The sequence below is a fragment of the Somniosus microcephalus genome, unplaced genomic scaffold, assembly GCF_052327205.1.
Source record: "Somniosus microcephalus isolate GS21.2 unplaced genomic scaffold, FLI_Smic_1.0 unresolved_chr4, whole genome shotgun sequence".
Lineage (NCBI taxonomy): Eukaryota > Metazoa > Chordata > Chondrichthyes > Squaliformes > Somniosidae > Somniosus > Somniosus microcephalus.
Genome location: NW_028225182.1, coordinates 56,858,154 through 56,877,748, shown reverse-complemented (window position 1 = coordinate 56,877,748; position 19,595 = coordinate 56,858,154). Strand labels below are relative to the sequence as shown.

General features: G+C 56.8%; 2 protein-coding genes across 2 annotated transcripts in view; one reads left to right on the top strand and one right to left on the bottom strand.

Annotated features, from left to right (window-relative positions):
* Positions 1-3,504, bottom strand: part of LOC147091137 (F-box only protein 24-like) — an 86,430-nt gene extending 82,926 nt beyond the window's left edge. Inside the window, exon 1 of the mRNA XM_085977595.1 lies at positions 3,274-3,504. Within this exon, the coding sequence (XP_085833721.1) occupies positions 3,274-3,345 (72 nt within the window). The 5' untranslated portion in view covers positions 3,346-3,504. The remainder of the gene's footprint in view (positions 1-3,273) is intronic.
* Positions 3,505-15,104: 11,600 nt separating this feature from the next.
* LOC147091136 (leucine-rich repeat and calponin homology domain-containing protein 4-like) overlaps positions 15,105-19,595 on the top strand; it is a 126,988-nt gene continuing 122,497 nt past the window's right edge. Inside the window, exon 1 of the mRNA XM_085977170.1 lies at positions 15,105-15,396. Coding sequence (XP_085833296.1) covers positions 15,225-15,396 — 172 coding nt within the window. The 5' untranslated portion in view covers positions 15,105-15,224. The remainder of the gene's footprint in view (positions 15,397-19,595) is intronic.

The window sequence follows — 19,595 nt, the reverse complement described above, 5'->3', positions numbered from 1 at the left end:
TGTGTAGAATATACACAGAATAAAGCACATTGTGTAGAATATACACAGAATAAAGCACATTGTGTAGAATATACACAGAATAAAATACATTGTGTAGAATATACACAGAATAAAGCACATTGTGTAGAATATACACAGAATAAAACACATTCGGCTGAAAATTCAGTAGCCTTAGCGCCTCATTTGAGGCGCTAGAGGGCCTTGCGCCGGAGTTATGGCCAGTAGTGAAATTCCCTGGGGCCCTAAATCGGCGTTGCTCCGGTAGCGCTGCGCCGGCACCGATGACGTCATCGGTGTGCGCAGCGTCCCGGTTGCCGTGGTAACCCGCCTGAACTCCGAAATTGAGTTGCGGCCGCCTCGCCCGTGGCAGCCGCAACCAGCGTTTTGTCAGAGGTGCCTTACTGCAGTTAGCGCCGGCGCATTAAAGGCCCCGCGGCGGCCGGCCGCTTTCCCGCCGGCCGCCTGCCCGCAGCTCCCTCCCTGGACTTCTCTCCCCCCCACCCCCGGAACAGATGCAAGCCCGGCACTTGTCCGAGGTGCCGGGCTCATTTTTAAGCAGATTTGCGCGGGCCGCGGCCGGGTGCAGGCAGCTCCTCCTTAACGGAAGGAGGAGGCCTGCACTTCCCCAGCCTGCCGCACCGCATCGGGTGCCGCAGCGCCGGAATTGTGGCGCGAAACGGCAGTTAGCGCCCTTTTCCAGGCGCTAAGACCCTTCAGTAGCGCCGGCAGCCGTTTGGGCGTGGCGCCACTGAATTTTTGGCGCGCGCAGGGGACTTAGCGCCGGCACTAATTTCCGGCGCTAAAGCCCTGGCTAAGCCAAAACCCAATTTCTCGGCCATTGTGCAGAATATACACAGAATAAAGCACATTGTGTCGAATATACACAGAATAAAGCACATTGTGTAGCATATACACAGATAAAGTACATTGTGTAGTATATACACAGAATAAAATACATTGTGTAGAATATACACAGAACAAAGTACATTGTGTAGAATATAAACAGAATAAAGCACATTGTGCAGAATATACATGGAATAAAGCACATTGTGTAGAATATACACAGAATAAAGCACATTGTGCAGAATATACACAGAATAAAGCACATTGTGCAGAATATACACAGAATAAAGCACATTGTGTAGAATATACACAGAATAAAGCACATTGTGCAGAATATACACAGAATAAAGCACATTGTGCAGAATATACACGGAATAAAGTACATTCTGCAGAATATACACAGAGTAAAGCAAATTGTGCAGAATATACACGGAATAAAGTACATTGTGCAGAATATACACAGAATAAAGCACATTGTGTAGAATATACACAGAATAAAACACATTGTGCAGAATATACACAGAATAAAGCATTGTGTAGAATATACACAGAATAAAGCACATTGTGTAGAATATACACAGAATAAAGCACATTGTGTAGAATATACACAATAAAGCACATTGTGTAGAATATACACAGAATAAAGTACATTGTGTAGAATATACACAGAATAAAGTACATCGTGTAGAATATACACAGAATAAAGTACATTGTGTAGAATATAAACAGAATAAAGCACATTGTGCAGAATATACACAGAATAAAGCACATTGTGCAGAATATACACAGAGTAAAGCACATTGTGCAGAATATACACAGAATAAAGCACATTGTGCAGAATGTACACAGAATAAAGCACATTGTGCAGAATATACACAGAATAAAGCACATTGTGCAGAATATACACGGAATAAAGTACATTGTGCAGAATATACACGGAATAAAGCACATTGTGCAGAATATACACAGAATAAAGCACATTGTGTAGAATATACACAGAATAAAGCACATTGTGCAGAATATACACAGAATAAAGCACATTGTGTAGAATATACACAGAATAAAGCACACTGTGTAGAATATACACAGAATAAAGCACAGTGTAGAATATACACAGAATAAAGTACATTGTACAGAATATACACAGAATAAAGCACATTGTGTAGAATATACACAGAATAAAGCACATTGTGCAGAATATACACAGAATAAAGCACATTGTGTAGAATATACACAGAATAAAGCACATTGTGTAGAATATACACAGAATAAAGCACATTGTGCAGAATATACACAGAATAAAGCACATTGTGTAGAATATACACAGAATAAAGCACATTGTGTAGAATATACACAGAATAAAGCACATTGTGCAGAATATACACAGAATAAAGCACATTGTGTAGAATATACACAGAATAAAGCACATTGTAAAGCACATTGTGCAGAATATACACAGAATAAAGCACATTGTGTAGAATATACACAGAATAAAGCACATTGTGTAGAATATACACAGAATAAAGCACATTATGCAGAATATACACAGAATAAAGCACATTGTGCAAATATACACAGAATAAAGCACATTGTGCAGAATATACACTGAATAAAGCACATTGTGTAGAATATACACAGAATAAAGCATTGTGCAGAATATACACAGAATAAAGCACATTGTGCAGAATATACACAGAATAAAGTACATTGTACAGAATATACACAGAATAAAGCACATTGTGTAGAATATACACAGAATAAAGTACATTGTACAGAATATACACAGAATAAAGTACATTGTGTAGAATGATTTGGTTTGGAGTTCATTGTAGGTTGAGCCAGCAAAGACAGTGGCAAGAATGTCCCACAGACAGCAATGAAATAATTGTCCCTTTAACCTGTTTTGGTGGTGTTGGTTGGGAGAACTCGCCTGTTCTTCTTTAAGTAGTGCCGTGTGATCTTCGGACTAGAGGCAAAAAAAAGCCTGGAATAAATTGAGAAAGAATTGGACGGTGTGAGGAGAGGGGAACTGTCGGGGACTCTATGAATGAATGGGCTAAGATGGCCCGAACGGTTTTCTTCATCTGTGTCTTTAACACACACCTGAACAGCCAATGGCCGCCCCGCCGCCCCCCCACCCCCTCCTCAGTTTAGCATCGCATCCGAAGGACGGTTCCTCCGACAATGCAGCACTGCCTGAGCACTGCAATGGGAGCGCTCAGCCGGAGCAGGCACTCGCATCCCGGATCAAGGATGATCCAGGGCTGGTTTTGGTCACAAGGGAGCTCATTTATAGTCTTGCGCAGTCCAGCCCCCCTAAAACCCTATCCTCTTGCCTGATTTGGGGAATAACCGGTTATAGCTGAGGCAGCGGGCCAGGAGACAGTCAGAGAGCATGTTCTAAGCGGTGATGGCGTGCCTGGTACTTACACTAGGTGGCCTCTCATTTGTATTTAATCTGGAATATTTCTGAAGCTTGCCTCTGCCTGCTCTGCTGGACATTATCCTCTCTTTCTCTCTCTGCAGTTATTTTTGTTCAGGCTGCACTGCTAAGGACTGATTGTGATCTGCGTTTTTCCCCGGGGTAACCACGCGCATGTCATTATTTCAGCTGTTTGTGGTGTAAAGTGCTTTCAGGTGGCTCCCCCCCCATCGATTTCCCCCCAGCGCTGATGTCACCTTCAACAGTTGTCCCGGAAACAACAGTGATAATTGTGACCTCACAGTGGGAATTTTGACATCACGGCCGGGGTCCCCGGCTTTCGGCCTCTGACCAGAAACTGGGGGGGGGGGGGCAAGGGGCCAGGGAGAGCCGCAGGGCCGGGGGGCCGTGCGCGGGATCAGGATGGGGCAGGTCGGCGGGATCAGATGGGAATAGAGCCAGGTAGGCATCTGGATTCAGGCGGGTTGGGGGGGGGAAGGGGTGGGATCGGGATGGAGAAAGGGGGAAGAGGGATCGGAATGGAGCAGGGGAGTGGGATCGGGATGGAGGCTGCGGGGTGGGATCGGGACGGAGCAGGGGAGTGGGATCGCGATGGAGGCTGCGGGGTGGGATCGGGTTGGGGCAGGAGGAAGATCAGCAGAGGGACTGGGATCACAGTCCCCCGGAAAGATAGAGTCCTCTAAAATTATGAAGGGTTCGATAGGGTAGACGTAAAGAAGATGTTTCACCTTGTGGGGGAGACCAGAACTAGGGGCCATCAATATAAGACAGTCACTAATAAATCCAATTCAAGCTTTAAGTTCCTCGGAGTCCACATCACGGAAGACCTCTCCTGGTCCCTCAACACCTCCTCTCTGGTGAAGAAGGCCCAGCAGCGCCTATATTTCCTAAGGAGGCTGAAGGGATGTAACCTGTCACCCCTGATCCTCTCTAACTTTTATCGCTGCACAATAGAGAGCATCCTGACGAACTGTACCACAGTATGGTATGGCAGCTGTAGCTACTATGACCGGAAAGCCCTGCAGCGGGTAGTCAAAACTGCCCAACGCATTACCGGCACCCGGCTACCGACCATAGAGCACATATACCATAAACGCTGTTTACGGAGGTCACGGTCCATCATCAAAGACCCTACCCACCCCAGCCACAGTCTGTTCGCCCTCCTGCCATCTGGGAGACGCTACAGATGCATTCGCACCTGAACGACCAGATTTAGGAACAGCTTCTTTCCCAGGGCTGTCATCCTACTGAACTCCACAAATAAACTCTAAAGCCTGCACATCTGCCAATACACCTTATTATGGTTATGTTTATGTTAATGTATTACAAGCCAAATGTATGTTGAATGTTTAAATGTCTTAATCTAAATGTACACTCTCGGGAGCCGCAAGCCTACGTTTCGTTGTACTGCACTTGTGCACTAACAATGGCAATAAAAGTTGATTTGATTTGATTTGATTTGATTTGAATTCAGGAGAAACTTCTTTACCCAGAGGGCGGTGAGAATGTGGAACTCGCTGCCACAGGGAGTGGTCGAGGCGAATAGTATAGATGCCTTTCAGGGGAGGCTGGATAAACACACGAGGGAGAAAGGAATAGAAGGATATGCTGGTAGGGTGAGATGGAGAGGGGTGGGAGGAGGCTCGTGTGGAGCAGAAACACTGGCATGGACCAGTTGGGCCGAATGGCCTGTGTCTGTGCTGCAGACTCGATGTAAAGGGGTGGGATAGGATAGTGCACTGGGTACAGGAGAGGAGGGTACAAGGCAGGGCCGGGGGTGGGATCAGGAGAGGGCACTGGGTACAGGAGAGGAGGGTACAAGGCAGGGCCGGGGGTGGGATCAGGAGAGGGCACTGGGTACAGGAGAGGAGGGTACAAGGCAGGGCCGGGGGTGGGATCAGGAGAGGGCATTGGGTACAGGAGGGGAGGGGATCAAGGCAGGACCGGGGGTGGGATCAGGAGAGGGCACTGGGTACAGGAGGGGAGGGTACAAGGCAGGACCGGGGGTGGGATCAGGAGAGGGCACTGGGTACAGGAGGGGAGGGTACAAGGCAGGACCGGGGGTGGGATCAGGAGAGGGCACTGGGTACAGGAGGGGAGGGTACAAGGCAGGACCGGGGGTGGGATCAGGAGAGGGCACTGGGTACAGGAGAGGAGGGGATCAAGGCAGGGCCGGGGGTGGGATCAGGAGAGGGCACTGGGTACAGGAGAGGAGGGGATCAAGGCAGGGCCGGGGGTGGGATCAGGAGAGGGCACTGGGTACAGGAGGGGAGGGGATCAAGGCAGGGCCGGGGGTGGGATCAGGAGAGGGCACTGGGTACAGGAGGGGAGGGGCTCAAGGCAGGACCGGGGGTGGGATCAGGAGAGGGCACTGGGCACAGGAGGGGAGGGGATCAAGGCAGGACCGGGGGTGGGATCAGGAGAGGGCACTGGGTACAGGAGAGGAGGGGATCAAGGCAGGGCCGGGGGTGGGATCAGGAGAGGGCACTGGGTACAGGAGGGGAGGGGATCTAGGCAGGACCGGGGGTGGGATCAGGAGAGGGCACTGGGTACAGGAGAGGAGGGGATCAAGGCAGGGCCGGGGGTGGGACCAGGAGAGGGCACTGGGTACAGGAGAGGAGGGGATCAAGGCAGGGCCGGGGGTGGGATCAGGAGAGGGCACTGGGTACAGGAGAGGAGGGGATCAAGGCAGGGCCGGGGGTGGGATCAGGAGAGGGCACTGGGTACAGGAGAGGAGGGGATCAAGGCAGGGCCGGGGGTGGGATCAGGAGAGGGCACTGGGTACAGGAGAGGAGGGGATCAAGGCAGGGCCGGGGGTGGGATCAGGAGAGGGCACTGGGTACAGGAGAGGAGGGTACAAGGCAGGGCCGGGGGTGGGATCAGGAGAGGGCACTGGGTACAGGAGAGGAGGGTACAAGGCAGGGCCGGGGGTGGGATCAGGAGAGGGCACTGGGTACAGGAGGGGAGGGGATCAAGGCAGGGCCGGGGGTGGGATCAGGAGAGGGCACTGGGTACAGGAGGAGAGGGTACAAGGCAGGGCCGGGGTGGGATCAGGAGAGGGCACTGGGTACAGGAGGGGAGGGGATCAAGGCAGGGCCGGGGGTGGGATCAGGAGAGGGCACTGGGTACAGGAGGGGAGGGGATCAAGGCAGGGCCGGGGGTGGGATCAGGAGAGGGCACTGGGCACAGGAGGGGAGGGGATCAAGGCAGGGCCGGGGGTGGGATCAGGAGAGGGCACTGGGTACAGGAGGGGAGGGTACAAGGCAGGGCCGGGGGTGGGATCAGGAGAGGGCACTGGGTACAGGAGGGGAGGGGATCAAGGCAGGACCGGGGGTGGGATCAGGAGAGGGCACTGGGTACAGGAGAGGAGGGGATCAAGGCAGGGCCGGGGGTGGGATCAGGAGAGGGCACTGGGTACAGGAGAGGAGGGGATCAAGGCAGGACCGGGGGTGGGATCAGGAGAGGGCACTGGGTACAGGAGAGGAGGGGATCAAGGCAGGACCGGGGGTGGGATCAGGAGAGGGCACTGGGTACAGGAGAGGAGGGGATCAAGGCAGGACCGGGGGTGGGATCAGGAGAGGGCACTGGGTACAGGAGGGGAGGGGATCAAGGCAGGGCCGGGAGTGGGATCAGGAGAGGGCACTGGGTACAGGAGAGGAGGGTACAAGGCAGGACCGGGGTGGGATCGGGAGAGGGCACTGGGCACAGGAGAGGAGGGGATCAAGGCAGGACCGGGGGTGGGATCAGGAGAGGGCACTGGGTACAGGAGAGGAGGGGATCTAGGCAGGACCGGGGGTGGGATCAGGAGAGGGCACTGGGTACAGGAGGGGAGGGGATCAAGGCAGGGCCGGGGGTGGGATCAGGAGAGGGCACTGGGTACAGGAGGGGAGGGGATCAAGGCAGGGCCGGGGGTGGGATCAGGAGAGGGCACTGGGTACAGGAGGAGAGGGTACAAGGCAGGGCCGGGGTGGGATCAGGAGAGGGCACTGGGTACAGGAGGGGAGGGGATCAAGGCAGGGCCGGGGGTGGGATCAGGAGAGGGCACTGGGTACAGGAGGGGAGGGGATCAAGGCAGGGCCGGGGGTGGGGTCAGGAGAGGGCACTGGGCACAGGAGGGGAGGGGATCAAGGCAGGGCCGGGGGTGGGATCAGGAGAGGGCACTGGGTACAGGAGGGGAGGGTACAAGGCAGGGCCGGGGGTGGGATCAGGAGAGGGCACTGGGTACAGGAGGGGAGGGGATCAAGGCAGGACCGGGGGTGGGATCAGGAGAGGGCACTGGGTACAGGAGAGGAGGGGATCAAGGCAGGGCCGGGGGTGGGATCAGGAGAGGGCACTGGGTACAGGAGAGGAGGGGATCAAGGCAGGACCGGGGGTGGGATCAGGAGAGGGCACTGGGTACAGGAGAGGAGGGGATCAAGGCAGGACCGGGGGTGGGATCAGGAGAGGGCACTGGGTACAGGAGAGGAGGGGATCAAGGCAGGACCGGGGGTGGGATCAGGAGAGGGCACTGGGTACAGGAGGGGAGGGGATCAAGGCAGGGCCGGGAGTGGGATCAGGAGAGGGCACTGGGTACAGGAGAGGAGGGTACAAGGCAGGACCGGGGGTGGGATCGGGAGAGGGCACTGGGCACAGGAGAGGAGGGGATCAAGGCAGGACCGGGGGTGGGATCAGGAGAGGGCACTGGGTACAGGAGAGGAGGGGATCAAGGCAGGACCGGGGGTGGGATCAGGAGAGGGCACTGGGTACAGGAGAGGAGGGGATCTAGGCAGGACCGGGGGTGGGATCAGGAGAGGGCACTGGGTACAGGAGAGGAGGGGATCTAGGCAGGACCGGGGGTGGGATCAGGAGAGGGCACTGGGTACAGGAGGGGAGGGGATCTAGGCAGGACCGGGGGTGGGATCAGGAGAGGGCACTGGGTACAGGAGGGGAGGGGATCTAGGCAGGGCCGGGGGTGGGATCAGGAGAGGCCACTGGGTACAGGAGAGGAGGGGATCAAGGCAGGGCCGGGGGTGGGATCAGGAGAGGGCACTGGGTACAGGAGAGGAGGGGATCAAGGCAGGACCGGGGGTGGGATCAGGAGAGGGCACTGGGTACAGGAGAGGAGGGGATCTAGGCAGGACCGGGGGTGGGATCAGGAGAGGGCACTGGGTACAGGAGGGGAGGGGATCTAGGCAGGACCGGGGGTGGGATCAGGAGAGGGCACTGGGTACAGGAGGGGAGGGGATCTAGGCAGGACCGGGGGTGGGATCAGGAGAGGGCACTGGGTACAGGAGGGGAGGGGATCTAGGCAGGGCCGGGGGTGGGATCAGGAGAGGGCACTGGGTACAGGAGAGGAGGGGATCAAGGCAGGGCCGGGGGTGGGATCAGGAGAGGGCACTGGGTACAGGAGAGGAGGGGATCAAGGCAGGGCCGGGGGTGGGATCAGGAGAGGGCACTGGGTACAGGAGAGGAGGGGATCTAGGCAGGACCGGGGGTGGGATCAGGAGAGGGCACTGGGTACAGGAGGGGAGGGGATCTAGGCAGGACCGGGGGTGGGATCAGGAGAGGGCACTGGGTACAGGAGGGGAGGGGATCTAGGCAGGGCCGGGGGTGGGATCAGGAGAGGGCACTGGGTACAGGAGAGGAGGGGCCACGGATCACAGCTGGGCGGGAAGTGGGAGAAGGACGGGGCAATGTGCGGGGTCAGGACAGGATATGGGGTGGGATCAAAGCAGAGCCGGGGAGTGGGATCAGAATGAGGGATCAGGGCAGTGCAGGGATTAAGGGTGGGGGTGGGATGGGAGTCAGGCATTGGCGGACCGGGGTTAGAGAGAAGGGGTCACAGTGGGCAGGGGGTGGAATAAGGTCAGGACAGGAGGTGACATCAAGGCAGGGCCGGGCGATATCAGGATGGGGCTGTGGGTGCGATCAAAGCCTGGCACGGGTAGAATGTGCATAACACTCTGTAGTGAGTGGGGTAGCGTGGAAAGAAAGGAAGAGAAAGAAAGAGAGAGAGAGAAAGAGAGAGAGAAAGAAAGAGAGAAAGAGAAAGAGAGAAAGAGGGGAAGGAAGGAAAGAAAGCGAAAGAGAGAGAGAGAGAGAAAGAACGAGCGAATGACCTGCGGCGAGTGTGAGCCGCGGCTGGGTCGGTGCTGTCATTTTACGATGTTCGCTCTCTCCGGCCATGATTTGGTGGGTTTGGCTCTCAGTGCGATCCATGACGCCGGTTAACGGTGGCGGTCACAGAACCACATCATCACCGCCGACTTAGCAGGAATGAATGAGCTGCTGTTTTATTTTTCACTCCCTTTTAGTAGCTGTAATGGATTCTGCTTGTCCCAGCTTTCTGGTAGGACAGCCCATCCCCTAACAACCCCCCGTCCAAAAACAATCACTCGAACCTCTCCCTCTGTTCTGTTGGCGATGGCCTTAAATTGACCATTGTCCTGAGACCCGAACCAGACTGTCCGCAACCTCGGCGTCCTATTTGACCCCGGGCTGAGCTTCCGACCCCCATATCCGCACCATCACTAAGACCGCCTACGTCCATCTCCGTAACGTCGCCTGTCTCCGCCACCAACCCCCCGCCACCCCCCCTCAGCTCTTCCGCTGCTGAAACCCTCACCGGTGCCTTTGTTGCCCCCAACGCTCTCCTGGCCAGCCTCCCAGCCTCCGCAAATTAACCTCATGCAAAGCTTTACTGCCCCCATGTCCTAAATCCTAAATCGCACCCGGTCCCGTTCACCCAGCACCCCCTGTTGCTCGCTGACCTACATTGACCTCCCGGTCCGGCAACGCCTCAATTAAAAAAAATTCTCATCCTTGTTTTCAAATCCCGCCACAGCCATCGCCCCCTAGAATCCTAGAAAGTCACAGCACGGAAGGAGGCCATTCGGCCCATCGTGTCCGTGCCGGCCGACAAAGAGCTCTCCAGCCTAATCCCACTTCCCAGCTCTCGGTCCGTAGCCCTGCAGGTTAGAGCATCCCAAGTGCACAGCCAAGTACTTTTTAAATGTGGTTAGGGTTCCTGCCTCTACCGCCCTTTCAGGCAGTGAGGTCCAGACCCCCACCACCCTCTGGGTGAAGACATTTCCCATTAAATCCCCTCTAAACCTTCCCCCAATTACTTTAAATCTCTGCCCCCTGGTTTTTGACCCCTCTTCTAAGGGAAATAGGTCCTTTCTATCCACTTTATCGACGCCCCTCATAATTTTATACCCCTCAATAAGGTCTCCCCTCAGCCTCCTCTGTTCCAAGGAAAACAGACCCAGCCTATCCAGTCTTTCCTCATAGCTAAGATTCTCTACTCCTGGCAACACCCTTGTAAATCTCCTCTGTACCCTCTCCAGTGCAATCACATCTTTCCTGTAATGTGGTGACCAGAACTGCACGCAGTACTCTAGCTGAGGCCTAACTAGTGTTTTATACAGTCCAAGCATAACCCCCCTGCTCTTGTATTCTATGCCACGGCTAATAAAGGCAAGTATTCCGAATGCCTTCTTAACCACCTTATCTACTTGGCCTGCTACCTTCAGGGATCTGTGGACATGCACTCCAAGGTCCCTTTGTTCCTCTACACTACTCAGCAAAACAGAGAGCATCCTGACAAACTGTATCACAGTATGGTATGGCAGCTGTAGCTACTATGACCGGAAAGCCCTGCAGCGGGTAGTCAAAACTGCCCAACGCATTACCGGCACCCGGCTACCGACCATAGAGCACATATACCAGAAACACTGTTTACGGAGGTCACGGTCCATCATCAAAGACCCTACCCACCCCAGCCACAGTCTGTTCACCCTCCTGCCATCTGGGAGACGCTACAGATGCATTCGCACCCGAACGACCAGATTTAGGAACAGCTTCTTTCCCAGGGCTGTCATCCTACTGAACTCCACAAATAAACTCTAAAGCCTGCACATCTGCCAATGCACTTTATCATGGTTATGTTTATGTTAATGTATTACAAGCCAAATGTATGTTGAATGTCTAAATGTCTTAATCTAAATGTACACTCTCGGGAGCCGCAAGCCTACGTTTCGTTGTACTGCACTTGTGCACTAACAATGACAATAAAAGTTGATATGATTTGATTTGATTTGATTTATAGTGTATTCCCTTTCCTTGTTATCCCTCCCCAAATGCATTACCTCACACTTCTCTGGATTGAATTCCATTCGCTACTGTCCTGCCCACCTGACCAATTTATTGATATCTTCCTGCAGTCTACAGCTTCCTCCTTCAGTATCAACCACACAGCTGATTTTAGTACCATCTGCAAACTTCTTAATCATACCCCCTATATTCAAGTCAAGATCGTTGATATGTACCACAAAAAGCGAGGGACCCAGTACTGAGCCCTGTGGAACCGCACTGGAAACAGCCTTCCAGTCACAAAAACACCCTCCCTATCTCTGTAACCTCCTCCAGCCCCTACAACCCTCCCTATCTCTGTAACCTCCTCCAGCCCTACAACCCTCCCTATCTCTGTAACCTCCTCCAGCCCCTACAACCCTCCCTATCTCTGTAACCTCCTCCAGCCCTACAACCCTCCCTATCTCTGTAACCTCCTCCAGCCCCTACAGCCCTCCCTATCTCTGTAACCTCCTCCAGCCCCTCCAAAACTCGGCTGCCCGTGTCCTAACTCGCACCAAGTCCCGCTCACCCATCACCCCTGTGCTCACTGACCTACACTGGCTCCCGGTTAAGCAGCACCTCGATTTCAAAATTCTCATCTTGTTTTCAAATCCCTCCATGGCCCTCGCCCCCCTCCCTATCCCTGTAACCTCCTCCAGCCCCTACAACCCTCCCTATCCCTGTAACCTCCTCCAGCCCCTACAACCCTCCCTATCTCTGAAACCTCCTCCAGCCCTACAACCCTCCCTATCTCTGTAACCTCCTCCAGCCCCTACAACCCTCCCTATCTCTGTAACCTCCTCCAGCCCTACACCCCTCCCTATCTCGGTAACCTCCTCCAGCCCTACAACCCTCCCTATCCCTGTAACCTCCTCCAGCCCCTACAACCCTCCCTATCTCTGTAACCTCCTCCACCCCTACAACCCTCCCTATCTCTGTAACCTCCTCCACCCCTACAACCCTCCCTATCTCTGTAACCTCCTCCAGCCCTACAACCCTCCCTATCTCTGTAACCTCCTCCAGCCCATACAACCCTCCCTATCTCTGTAACCTCCTCCAGCCCATACAACCCTCCCTATCCCTGTAACCTCCTCCAGCCCCTACAACCCTCCCTATCTCTGTAACCTCCTCCAGCCCCTACACCCCTCCCTATCTCTGTAACCTCCTCCAGCCCATACAACCCTCCCTATCTCTGTAACCTCCTCCAGCCCCTACAACCCTCCCTATCTCTGTAACCTCCTCCAGCCCCTACAACCCTCCCTATCTCTGTAACCTCCTCCAGCCCCTACAACCCTCCCTATCTCTGTAACCTCCTCCAGCCCCTACACCCCTCCCTATCTCGGTAACCTCCTCCAGCCCCTACAACCCTCCCTATCCCTGTAACCTCCTCCAGCCCCTACAACCCTCCCTATCCCTGTAACCTCCTCCAGCCCTACAACCCTCCCTATCTCTGTAACCTCCTCCAGCCCCTACAACCCTCCCTATCTCTGTAACCTCCTCCAGCCCCTACACCCCTCCCTATCTCGGTAACCTCCTCCAGCCCCTACAACCCTCCCTATCTCTGTAACCTCCTCCAGCCCCTACAACCCTCCCTATCTCTGTAACCTCCTCCAGCCCCTACACCCCTCCCTATCTCTGTAACCTCCTCCAGCCCCTACAACCCTCCCTATCTCTGTAACCTCCTCCAGCCCTACAACCCTCCCTATCTCTGTAACCTCCTCCAGCCCCACAACCCTCCCTATCTCTGTAACCTCCTCCAGCCCCTACAACCCTCCCTATCTCTGTAACCTCCTCCAGCCCCTACAACCCTCCCTATCTCTGTAACCTCCTCCAGCCCCTACAACCCTCCCTATCTCTGTAACCTCCTCCAGCCCCTACACCCCTCCCTATCTCGGTAACCTCCTCCAGCCCCTACAACCCTCCCTATCTCTGTAACCTCCTCCAGCCCCTACAACCCTCCCTATCTCTGTAACCTCCTCCAGCCCCTACACCCCTCCCTATCTCTGTAACCTCCTCCAGCCCCTACAACCCTCCCTATCTCTGTAACCTCCTCCAGCCCTACAACCCTCCCTATCTCTGTAACCTCCTCCAGCCCCACAACCCTCCCTATCTCTGTAACCTCCTCCAGCCCCTACAACCCTCCCTATCTCTGTAACCTCCTCCAGCCCCTACAACCCTCCCTATCTCTGTAACCTCCTCCAGCCCCACAACCCCTCCGAGATCTCTACGCTCCTCCAATTCTGACTTCTTGAGCATCCCCCGATTTCCATCGTTCCACCATTGGCGGCCGTGCCTTCAGCTGCCTGGGCCCCGAGCTCTGGGATGCCCTCCCTAAACCTTTCCGCCTTTAAGATGCTCCTTAGAACCTACCTCTTTGACCAAGCTTTTGGTCATCTGCCCTAATTTTTCCTTATGTGGCTCGGTGTCAAATTTTTTGTCTTATAACACTCCTGTGAAGTGCCAGGGGACGTTTTACTACATTAAAGGCACTATATAAATACACGTTGCTGAGGGCAATGAGGTTTTCTCTTTCACTATTGGCCAGTTGCCTTGTCAACCAGTGGTCCTGATTGGCTGCACTGGGTCTCCCTCACCTGGCTGGCCAGAGTGACTCTCTTCCTCTCATTGGCCAAGAAGGGCGGACGATTCATTGGTCAGGACTCCCGAGTTTGGTGTTTTGATTGGTCCAATCCCTTGTCAATCATTGGCTGGTGTTTGAGTGGGGGTGGGACACCGCCTCCTGCCTAGATTTGCTTAGCAGCTGATTGGACAAGAGGGTTGGCCAATGCGTTGGTCGATTGGACCAAGCGGGGGTCAATCAACGCATGGGGGCTGGCCAATGAGGTGCCGCGGGTTGGCCAGGCTGGGCTGTGATTGGTGGAGCTGGGCTGTGCGATTGGGCTGTGATTGGTGGGGCTGGGCAGAGTGTTTGGGCTGTGATTGGTGGGCTGGGTGGGCTGTGATTGGTGGGCTGGGCTGTGATTGGTGGGCTGGGCTGCGGGCCTGGGCTGTGATTGGTGGGGCTGGGCTGTGATTGGTGGGCTGGGCTGTGATTGGTGGGCTGGGCTGTGATTGGTGGGCTGGGCTGCGGGCCTGGGCTGTGATTGGTGGGGCTGGGCTGTGATGGGTGGGCTGGGCTGTGATTGGTGGGCTGGGCTGTGATTGGTGGGGTTGGCTGTGCTGTGAGCCTGCGCTGTGATTGGTGGGGCTGGGCTGTGATTGGTGAGCTGGGATTGGTGGAGTTGGGCTGGGCTGTGATTGGCGGGCCTGGGCTGTGATTGGTGGGGCTGGGCTGTGATTGGTGGGGCTGGGCTGTGATTGGTGGGCCTGGGCTGTGATTGGTGGGCTGGGCTGTGATTGGCGGGGCTGGGCTGTGATTGGCGGGGCTGGGCTGGGCTGTGATTGGTGGAGCTGGGCTGTGATTGGTGGGCTGGGCTGTGATTGGCGGGGCTGGGCTGTGATTGGCGGGGCTGGGCTGGGCTGTGATTGGTGGAGCTGGGCTGTGATTGGTGGGCTGGGCTGTGATTGGCGGGGCTGCGCTGTGTTTGGTGGGGCTGGGCTGTGATTGGTGGGGTGGGGCTGGGCTGTGATTGGTGGGGTGGGGCTGGGCTGTGATTGGTGGGGCTGGGCTGTGAGCCTGCGCTGTGATTGGTGGACCAGGGCTGTGTGATTGGTGGGCTGGGCTGTCACTCAGGGTTGGAGAGCCGCCTCCCCGCCGCGGATACACTGTATCCCCGGATCGCTACACTGTGTCTCCGGATCGCCACACTGTGTCCCGGCCCAGGGGGGATTGCTGGTCGCCGGCCGGGGAGAGACGGGCCGAATGGCGACAGGGGACCAGCCCCAGCCCTCGGCGGCCGTCAGCCTGAGCCGTAACCTGGACAAGGCGCTGGAGGAGGCGGCGGCCAGCGGCATCCTCAACCTCAGCAACAGGAAGCTGCGAGAGTTCCCCCGGGCCGCCAGCAAGCACGACCTGTCCGACCTGACCCAGGCTGGTGAGTGGGGCCCTGGGGGGCGGGGGGTGATCTGGAGCTGGGGGGGAGCCTGGGGCTGGGGGAGAGAGCCTGGGGCTGTGGGGGTGGGGAGTGCCTGGGGCTGGGGGAGAGAGCCTGGGGGGGATCTGGGGCTTGGGGGGAGCCTGGGGCTGGGGGAGAAAGCCTGGGGCTGTGGGGGTGGGGAGTGCCTGGGGCCGGTGAGTGGGGCTGGGGGGGATCTGGGGCTGGGGGGGAGAGAGCCTGCGGCTGGGGGAGAGCCTGGGGCTGTGGGGGTGGGGAGTGCCTGGGGCCGGTGAGTGGGGCTGGGGGGGATATGGGGCTGGGGGAGAGCCTGGGGCTGCGGGGGGGAGAGCCTGGGGCCGGTGAGTGGGGTTGGGGGAGCCTGGGGGGGATCTGGGGCTGAAGGGGGGTGGAACCTGGGGCTGGGGGAGAGCCTGGGGCTGGTGAGTGGGGCTGGGGGAGCCTGGGGGGGGATCTGGGGCTGGGGGAGAGCCTGGGGCTGGTGAGTGGCGCTGGGGGAGCCTGGGGCTGGGGGGGGGGGTGGGTGGGATCGGGGGGGGGGCGGGATCGGGGGCTGGGGGGGGGGGAGAGGGGGGGATCGGGGGCTGGGGGGGAGCCTCGGGCTGCGGGGGGGGGGGGTGATCTGGGGCTGGGGGGGAGTCCGGGGCTGGGAAATGGGATCTGCAGGGATGGGGGGGGATAAAGGGGTTTACGAGAGACCTGAGAGAGGTTAAAGAGGCAGAGGAGCATCTTGAGAGTTTTGATGTATCTCGGTGTGACCATCCTACCCTCTCCTCCTGCCCCTGGACCACACCTGCCTACCCACTCCTCCTGCCCCTGGACCACACCTGCCCACCCACTCCTCCTGCCCCTGGACCCCACCTGCCCACCCACTCCTCCTGCCCCTGGACCACACCTGCCCACCCACTCCTCCTGCCCCTGGACCGCACCTGCCCACCCACTCCTGCCCCTGGACCCCACCTGCCCACCCACTCCTCCTGCCCCTGGACCACACCTGCCCACCCACTCCTCCTGCCCCTGGACCACACCTGCCCACCCTCTCCTCCTGCAATCTGCACCATGCTGAAGTTGGTTGGCTCCTGTTTCCCGGGCTGGCTGCCATGGTTTTTGTTCAATCGTCCACCCACTGTCAACTTGAGCTCATCCAGAACTCTGCTGCTCCGTGTCCTAACTCGCCCCGAGTCCCGTTCACCCATCACCCCCTGTGCTCACTGACATACATTGGCTCCCGGTCCAGCAGCGCCTCGATTTTTAAAATTCTCATCCTTGTTTTCAAATCCCCTCCATGGCCCCGCTCCCTCCCTATCTCTGTAACCTCCTCCGGCCCCACAACCCTCCGAGATCTCTGCACTCCTCCAATTCTGGCCTCCTGCGCATCCCCCGATTCCCATCGCTCCACCATTGGCGGCCGTGCCTTCAGCTGCCTGGGCCCCGAGCTCTGGAATTCCCTCCCTAAACCTCTCCGCCTCTCTCCTCCTTTAAGACGCTCCTTAAATCCTGCCTCTCATCTATCCTAATATCTCATGATATGGCTCGGTGTCAAATTTTTGTTCAACGACGATTATGTGAAGCGCCTTGGGACATTTTACTACATTAATACCGCTGTACTAATACACGTTGTTAAGTAGTTGCTACTGTCTCGATCCAGGCGGATGGCCAACCTCATCCACAGTCCTTGAGCGCCACATGGGGTGCAAAGCTCGAGACTGTCCCACAATCTCTGGAGGAATGTGCTGCGGGAAATGATTTCAGGGGTCCCTCCGGCTTGGGAAGTCTTCGGCCCGACCACAGGAAAAAACCCGAGGGGCTGAGTCCTTCCGTCCTGCAGACGCGGGATCTATTAGCGAGCGTCGAACGGCGGAGGGTGCCTCTGCTTTGAATCGAGCTGATGGGCCTTGGGGGGCCTCGCCAACGTTACAGGGGAGGAGCGAGCGAGTGGGAGTGGCTGAGAGAGAGTCGCGAGGAGCAGCGTGCCTCCTGTTGTTGTGATGTAGAGACGCACCGCGGTAGTTTGTTTCTTGCGTGTGGCGGTGTTTTGGAATCATATTTGAGACGTCCGGTGGTCGTGAAAGGCGCTATATAAATGCAAGTCTATCTTTTTCTTTATAAAGACCAGCAAGAATGTTTTCACTGTCTCGCTGACTGTGCTTTGCGCCCCCCCCCCCCTCAGTTCCATTGCCCCATATCTGTATCTGTTTCCTGCCCCCCCCCCCCTCCCCTCCGCCCCCCACCAATCCCAGGCTCTCTGGGTTGGCCCGTTAGGAGGAGAGATTGGGTCGATTGGGCTTGTACTCGCTGGAGTTTAAAAGAATGAGAGGGGATCTCATTGAAACTTATAAAATTCTAACACGACTAGACAGACTAGATGCAGGAAGGATGTTCCCGATGGCGGGGGAGTCCAGAACCAGGGGTCACAGTCTAAGGATAAGGGGTAAGCCATTTAGGACAGAGATGAGGAGGAATTTCTTCACCCAGAGAATGGTGAACCTGTGGAATTCTCTACCACAGAAGGCAGTTGAGGCCAATTCATTAAATATATTCAAGAAGGAGTTAGATATATTTCTTAAGGCTAAAGGGGATCAAGGGATATGGGGAGAAGGCAGGGACAGGGTACTGAATTTGGATGATCAGCCATGATCTCATTGAATGGCGGAGCAGGCTCAAGGGGCCGAATGGCCTACTCCTGCTCCTATCTTCTATGTTTCTATGTTACAAATGGCCACCTGGGTGAGGGACCCGAGAACGCCTGGTACCTGTGGACCCCACAACCCAACAGGAGCAACAGTCCGTGGGAGAGGGGTTTAAAAATCTCCCCCGTAGTGCGGTACGAAACCGTCTTACGCGGAGCGCGTGAAATGGCCCCGAAGTCTAGATGTCAGCTGTGGCTCAGTGGGCAGTACACTCGACTCCGACTCATAAGGTCGTGGGTTCAAGTCCCACTCCCGAGACTTGAGCTGCATAATCCAGTCTGACGCTTCCAGTGCAGTACTGAGGGAGCGCGGTACTGAGGGAGCACCGCACTGTCGGAGGGGCAGTACTGAGGGAGCGCCGCACTGTCTGAGGGGCAGTACTGAGGGAGCGCCACACTGTCGGGGAGGGGCAGTACTGAGGGAGCGCCGCACTGTCGGAGGGGCAGTACTGAGGGAGTGCCGCACTGTCGGATGGGTGGTACTGAGGGAGCGCCGCACTGTCGGAGGGGCAGTACTGAGGGAGCGCCGCACTGTCGGATGGGTGGTACTGAGGGAGCGCCGCACTGTCGGAGGGGCAGTACTGAAGGAGTGCCGCACTGTCGGAGGGGCAGTACTGAGGGAGCGCTGCACTGTCGGAGGGGCAGTACTGAGGGAGTGCTGCACTGTCGGAGGGGCAGTACTGAGGGAGTGCCGCAGTACTGAGGGAGCGCTGCACTGTCAGAGGGGCAGTACAGAGGGAGCACTCCACTGTCGGAAGGGCAGTACTGAGGGAGCGCCGCATTGTCGGAGGGGCAGTACTGAGGGAGCGCCGCACTGTCGGAGGGGCAGTACTGAGGGAGTGCCGCACTGTCGGAGGAGCAGTACTGAGGGAGCGCTGCACTGTCGGAGGGGCAGTACAGAGGGAGCACCGGACTGTCGGAGGGGCAGTACAGAGGGAGCACTCCACTGTCGGAGGGGCAGTACTGAGGGAGCACTCCACTGTCGGAGGGGCAGTACTGAGGGAGCGCCGCACTGTCGGAGGGGCAGTACTGAGGGAGCGCTGCACTGTCGGAGGGGCAGTACAGAGGGAGCACTCCACTGTCGGAGGGGCAGTACTGAGGGAGTGCCGGACTGTCGGAGGGGCAGTACTGAGGGAGTGTCTGAGGGGCAGTACTGAGGGAGCGCCACACTGTCGGGGAGGGGCAGTACTGAGGGAGCGCCGCACTGTCGGAGGGGCAGTACTGAGGGAGCGCCGCACTGTCGGAGGGGCAGTACTGAGGGAGCGCTGCACTGTCGGAGGGGCAGTACTGAGGGAGCGCCGCACTGTTGGAGGGGCAGTACTGAGGGAGCGCCGCACTGTCGGAGGGGCAGTACTGAGGGAGCGCTGCACTGTCTGAGGGGCAGTACTGAGGGAGCGCCACACTGTCAGGGAGGGGCAGTACTGAGGGAGCGCCGCACTGTCGGAGGGGCAGTACTGAGGGAGCGCCGCACTGTCGGAGGGGCAGTACC